This window comes from Crocodylus porosus, unplaced genomic scaffold, assembly GCF_001723895.1.
Source record: "Crocodylus porosus isolate Cpor-Errol unplaced genomic scaffold, CroPor_comp1, whole genome shotgun sequence".
In the NCBI taxonomy this organism is placed as follows: Eukaryota; Metazoa; Chordata; order Crocodylia; family Crocodylidae; genus Crocodylus; species Crocodylus porosus.
Genome location: NW_017728924.1, coordinates 16,464,650 through 16,471,259, shown reverse-complemented (window position 1 = coordinate 16,471,259; position 6,610 = coordinate 16,464,650). Strand labels below are relative to the sequence as shown.

At 43.4% G+C, this 6,610-nt stretch overlaps 1 protein-coding gene across 7 annotated transcripts in view; it reads right to left on the bottom strand.

Annotated features, from left to right (window-relative positions):
- Positions 1 to 6,610, bottom strand: part of ACSL4 (acyl-CoA synthetase long-chain family member 4) — a 69,262-nt gene that overhangs the window by 14,326 nt on the left and 48,326 nt on the right. For all 7 annotated transcript variants that reach the window (XM_019540418.1, XM_019540413.1, XM_019540412.1 and 4 more), the window contains 4 exons: positions 4,908 to 4,979; positions 2,407 to 2,546; positions 1,723 to 1,895; positions 1,478 to 1,552 (listed from right to left, as the gene is read on the bottom strand). In XM_019540418.1, coding sequence (XP_019395963.1) covers positions 1,478 to 1,552; positions 1,723 to 1,895; positions 2,407 to 2,546; positions 4,908 to 4,979 — 460 coding nt within the window. The remainder of the gene's footprint in view (positions 1 to 1,477; positions 1,553 to 1,722; positions 1,896 to 2,406; positions 2,547 to 4,907; positions 4,980 to 6,610) is intronic.

Sequence of the window (6,610 nt, the reverse complement as noted above, 5' to 3'; positions counted from 1 at the left end):
TGGAGAACCTGGAGAGGGTCCAGAGGAGGGCCACTCGTATGGTTGAGGGCCTCTGTGGCCAGCCCTATAAAGGAGAGGCTGAGGGACCTGAATCTCTTCAGTCTCCACAAGAGGAGACTGAGGGGGGAATCTTGTGGCTGCCTACAACTTTCTCAGGGGCCACCAGCAGGGACTTGGGGAAAGTCAGTTCACCAGGGCCCCGCCTGCAGTCACCAGGAACAATGACCACAAGGTGAGAGAGGATAGGTTTAGGTTAGATATTCAGAAAGAACTACTTCACGGTAAGGGTGGCCAGAGCCTGGAATAAGCTGCCCAGAGAGCTAGTACTCTCACCTTCCCTGGAGACCGGATAGATACCTGGCTGGGGTCTTATGACCCCTGCCACCCCTCAGTGCTCCTTCCTGCCCATGGCAGGGGGGTCAGACTAGATGATCTGTCTAGGTCCCTCCTGACTCATTGAGTCTATGAACAAGCATAGCGGAAGGCAGGGAAGGGCAGCACCTCAGAGCAGGGGTGGGCAAAATATGGCCTGTGGGCCAGATCTGTCCTGCCAAGGGATTTTAAAATTGGGCCCATGGCAGGTTTCTTAGTCCTGCTTAGCACAGGCAACACCCTGAGCCATGGCATGTGCAGCAGGTCTTACTGTCCCCAGGTACACAGCAAGGCTGGAGCAGCATGGTGGCTGGACTCAGCTTTGTGGCAGTAGTGCTTCATCTGGTAGCCACTGACAGTGTCGCCACTTCTGCCAAACCCAGCCCTGCTGCCCAGACATCCCAGGCCTGTCTGCCCTGTACCCACTGCTGGGGGCACTGGACAGAGCGGGCAGGGTCTTCAAAGAGACTCACTTGGGACCCCTGCAGGTAGGGTGCACTTGGCTGGGTGGGTAAGATGATGCCATAGGCATGTGAGGAACAGCATCTAAGAGCAGGATGGGGCAAGGGGGGGCAGGATCACTAACTGATGACAGCACAGGCCTGTGTAGAATGTGGATCACAGCTCTGCCCTGGGCGTCAGCTTTTATCACGTCCCACATGTCTGTCCTGCTCCCAGACAGTTCCCTGTGGTTCCATCCTATCTGCCCAGCTGAGCATGCCCTGCCCATGGGGGGTCCTGGGCTACCCACTCCATCTTGCACCCCTGGACTAGTCTAGTAATCTACCACTTGGGGAGTTTTGATGAGCTGTTGGGGGTAAATGTAGTGAGAGTCAACACGGACCTGGCCTATAAACAGCTTACCAAAACGCCTCAAGTGGCCCTCCAGTCCAAATAATTGCCCACTCCTGCCTTAGAGACTGATTCAGAGACATGGCCTTTCAGATGCAACAGCCTACTACATCAGATGCTAGAAAAACATAGTACTTTGTATTCTACTATATTTTTCAGGGTTTGAAACACATACTTATGTTTTACTATTAGTTTGAAAAACTGAGGCCATATTTACTGAAGTCTTTAAATAAGCTGAAAAAATAGCACTCACCTTCTTGCCAATCTCTCAATTTAATCTCACAGCAAATGAGAGGAGCTCCAACTCTGCCAGTGCTATAGTCAGCAACTAGAAAGATGAACAAAGATTTTTCAGTTTGGCATAGAAGCTATTTTCCTGTTCAAGACCTGGCAAATTACTCTATAGTGTGTAAGAGCTACGACTATTCTCAATAAATTTTAACTGAAGAGCTGAAATCTGCAACTTCCATTCATGTGTCCAGAAACACATTAACATACCTTCTGTAATGGTTCCAGCTCCACACGTTTCTGTTAATCCATACCCCTGGCCAACAGGACAGCAGAAACAGATGTTCATGAACCTTTGCGTCTGAGGCGAGAGGGGTGCTCCTCCAGACAACATCATACGCACATTCCCTCCCAGCAGGGCTTTTACCTTTTTAAACAACAGTCTAGAGGGAAAAGAGTTACAAATTAAGTGAGCAAGTGATGTTTAAATGCAAGACAGACAAGAGAATAACTACCCTCTTCACCTACTCATCTGACACACTTAGACATAAAATCAAGGGTTATAGAAGGGATCATAAATGAGCATGTAGTCAGTCAAACATTGCAAAAAGCAATGGCATTTTATCTAGCAGTTCCTTTCATCTTGTCCAATACAGGACAAGTGGTTTTAAGAAAACTTCCAGTCTTTTCCTTTTTGTTTAAAAACCACAACAACGAAACAAACAGAAACTACCTGGAAAGCTTGTTCCAGTGATTAGTTATTCTTACTTGAAAAGTCAGCTTTTAATATCAGAGCTTTGCTGCCTTCCACTTAGTCATTAGATCTTATTCTGTTTGCTAGATTAAAACATGTTGGGGCATGAGATCATTTTTCTTGTGTACAACCTGGCCTGATTAGAGTTCTCAACTTCCCTTGTAAACCACACAGATCTGAACCCTTATAGTCATACTTACAAATTACACAGAGGTGCATCATAGCCCCTCTTGATCTGTTCCTGTTTATAATCATAGCCTATTTTAAACAGAGTTTTCTGAATACAGTTCATCTCTTGGACTTTGCTCATGACATTCTTATAAATTCGGTCCATTATTTCCTATAGAAAAGATTAAAGAGAGACAAGAATTACTACTTTTGACAGAAAGGACACGCATCAATTGTGCTAGAAACCAAGAAATAGTACTTGATTGTCCTGCATGAAAAAAGGCACAGCTATGCCATCTCTGCCAGGTCGTTGGATAATAGTTAACAGTTTGTTAAGGTATCATCTAGTTAATCAGTATATAGCCCATTGTAGCTGTGGGCTATCCAAGGTGGGTAGAATAGCATTTAGGAAAAAAGCGTTCCAATGTCCTCTACTTCCCCTTTCCTCCTCCATCTCCTCTCAAATTCTAAAGCTACAAAATAAGTCATGTATTGGCATATATTGTAGTGTGATCTTCAAATGCCACGGTCAGCCTGGGAAAAAGTAACCCAAGTACCTCTGCAACCACCTAGCACTAGCTAACAGTATAATAGGATTTCTACTAGCCGATTCTTAAATCTTAGATCTTAAACCATTCTCCCCACTAACCTGAGCATAAAGAAGATACCTTCCCCTCCCCCCCACTTATTATACAGATGCATTAGTACTTCTGGACTCTGTATGCTGCTTACTCTTATGTACTATTACGCACGTTGAAATCATCTTTAAAATGACAAATCAGTTAAAACAAAATCTGACTGAAAACAGTCACATTCATGTGGACTGGGACAGTTTGTATGGTAGGCCTGAGAAAGTGGTGGTGACATCACATACTGCAGCTGGCAGACATAAGACAATGCACTGAAAACATAGAAGTTTGAATGCACAATTTTTTTCCTGGAGGAGGCTCATAAGCCTATCAGGAATGAGGCTGCAAGAATGTTATTTGCAAAAACAGGAGGCTTTGGGTGTTCAAACTGTTGGTAGCCTTGGAAGGGGCTAAAAGGAGACCCGATTGCTGCATGTGATTCTTACATCAGAGTGTCTGGTGATATGCTGTCAGCACAGTCCTTGACCTTGCTGACAGCACAGGGCCTGGTGGCAGGGGCTGGAGCTAAAGAAATTGGCCTTAAGAGGGAGCAGGGGGAAGTCAAAGGTTGAGCAGTGTTTGCTGTTGGGATGATGGGGTTATCAGAGTTCAGTTCCTTATGGTATTTTTTTTTTTTTTTTTTATAAACACACCCTTAGTCTAGACTACAGAGGCTATTATTGCTTTTTTCTGCACACAGGCAAGAGCAAGCTAGGTAGCTGCAACAGCTGTCTCCTTCCTCCCTGAGCCCAATATGCTTGTGGTGCTTGTTGCACTACATTTAATACTGTATTTAAAAATTAAGCATTCCATGCTTCAGGACCAGGAAGGAATTCTACTCTCTCTGTGCCCCCACCCCCCACCTATGTCTAACTCTATTCCATTCTCCCCCACTATCTTCTTCTGAAGCCTGGGATTTCTTCTGCAGCTAGTAATGGGGCACTCGGTAGGCTGTACTGGCAATTCTACATGGTATTGAGGAAGCTCTTGGACACCTGCTGATGTCTTGTTTACATGCTCAGGGTTAAGAATCCCTTAGAATTGGCTATTAGGAAGATTTTTTCCCACCCCCCACATCAGACTGGCAATAACATTTGGGAGTTTCTTTACTAGTATGGGACATTAGTTTCTTCTTCTAGGCCTATTCACCTACAAATGGCAAAGCCAAGGCTTTGCTCTCTCCTGCTGCCTTCCTGTGATATTGTGCAGTTTGAGATTCTTTTGTACTAAAAGGTCCTTTTTATTAGGTGTTGGGGGCTGTTGAGTAGCTTGTGCTGTTCAGGGAAGATGTCATATGGACCCATCTGGAGGCAACACCTATTAAATGGTTACCTGCAGTTCTAGGGCCTGGGCTCTGACCTGCATACTCCCTTCCAGTCTGATGTTTTAAGTCACTTACTTTCCTGTTCAAAAATACTCTACATTTGTGAATGCACAAGACTTTATGAACATGCTTCTTCCACTTTTGCATTTAACAGACCAACAGCTCAAATTACTTGTTTGTTTGTTTTTGTTTTTAAATAAATTACAACATTTAAAGAAGGCAGACAAGGTTCTTTGGCTGAATCTGATATCTCTTATTAGACCAACTAATAAAGAAACAGTTGGTCTAATAAAAGATATCAGATTCACCCAAAGAACCCTGTCTGCCTATGTATTTAGGCCAACATAGCTACAACCTACACACCGATAACATTTAAAGAAGGAGGTCTCGTGCTTCAGCAGTCTACTGCTGGATGACACCGATTATATCTAGAACAATGAGAACTGAAACTTTCACACATGGCATTTCGCTCTTCTCCAAAGGGACAATTTAATATCAATGAAGCAAGTGTATGGTTCATTCCAGCAGTAACAACATAGAAAAAACAGCAGTGCTCTTGCTAAGTCTTCTCCATACTTACAGGCACTGCAGCCATCAATGTGGGCTTCAGTACAGTACAGTCTCCTTTGCTTCCCTTCTTAATTTTACTTGACTGTAATAAAAAGAAAAAAATGTTACTATTTTTTCAGTGTCACCGATTAGAGGAAGATCAGAATGACAAATAAAAATCAGGAGATTACTTAATGGGCAGTTTCCCCAAGAACAACTATTTACTCCAAAGCAGTTCTTTCAATGCGATGGAACAGAAAAGAATATCACAGTTGGCTGCAATCTCCTGCCAAGCAGTTGTAAAATAAAGCCTACTAGAACAAACCCAGCAATATCTCATATTTCCTTTTATTATTTTTCTTCTAGCAGTTTCTATTGTATGGTATAACCTCCAGGTGATTTCCAAGAGCCAGTTCTCCAGGCAGGGTTCTGGCATGTTGCTATTTGTCACTTTAATAGTTCTTCAGTGTTTCTGTGCTATGCATCTGTCTGCTAATGTGTGCAACAAACTTTCATCACTTTTCTCTCCCAGCTGCTTAAGTTCTTCAGCACTTCCATAACTTTCTCAGAGAGACTTTCAGTGAAATAGGTGCCAATAGCTTTCATTACTAGCATTCCCATCTCTACCCAACTCCCTGTCCACAGTTTCTCAAAAAACTGTTAAGCAAGGTAAAAACCTCCAAACCTGAGCAAAGGGGCTAGGTGGCAATTTAGAAAGCAATTACTGGGCAGATAATTTAGGTTAATCTCAGCACAGTCCTTGTCCATACCAATTTATATTGATTTTTATGCAATGGTTACACCAGGGAGGGAGAAAACAGGGGAAAGTGGATTGAGCAACTTTCTGTGATTCTTATCAACGCCCCCCCCCCTTTTTTTTTTTAAAGTAAGAAGAATAAACAAAAAGAGGCTTAAAAACCAAAAAATGAGCCAAAACCCACAGTTAAAAGCACAAAGCCTGATAGGAGGCTAGTCATGAAAAACAAGCCACCACCAGAAAACAATTCAAATAAAATGCCAGTGATTAAAAACCTTTGCGCCTCCTCCGTTCCCACACACCTGCAAGTACATTTTAAAGAGCCAGCTGGCACTTTCACAGTACATAGTGCCCCCTCTAATGGCCCAGTGGGATACAAATTGGTCAATGTTTTGTTTTTAGGGCAAAGTGCCCAAACTCAAGAGATAAGCATGGGACTGGAGAGAAAAAAAGGGACATCAATAATAGCGAAAACTCTTTTAAAATTTAGATTAAATTGCTAGGCATGGCCGTGTCAAATGCAGTTGGTCTTTGGATGGTAGTTAATTCTCTAATTACCAAATTATTGATTGACACCACAGAAAGTCATAAGCATGCTTTTTCTTTTCACTTACAGGTAAGTCAATGTCACTTAAAAAAACATGTAAGCTCAAAATGCTGATAAAAATTGTGATACAACCTGTTTTAGCTTCATTAGGACCTTATTTTAGGACAGCAAAAGGGCAGATGGAAGGAAGTTAAGTTTTGAGAAGGTTCTGTTTAGGGGTACACAGATAGAGATTGTGGGCTGATATCCAATATTTAAAGAGGGTACATTGACCAATACTGATCCGATTTCCAAAACAGCTGCCATCAACCGGTCAGTCCGGTGTGGGAGGGGAGGGAATGGGTGTGGGGGAAGCAGATCAACCCTCTGCAGTAAGGGAGGGCAGGAGCAGATGCAAGCGCTGCCCAGCCGGAGGGAAGAAGGCGGGGGG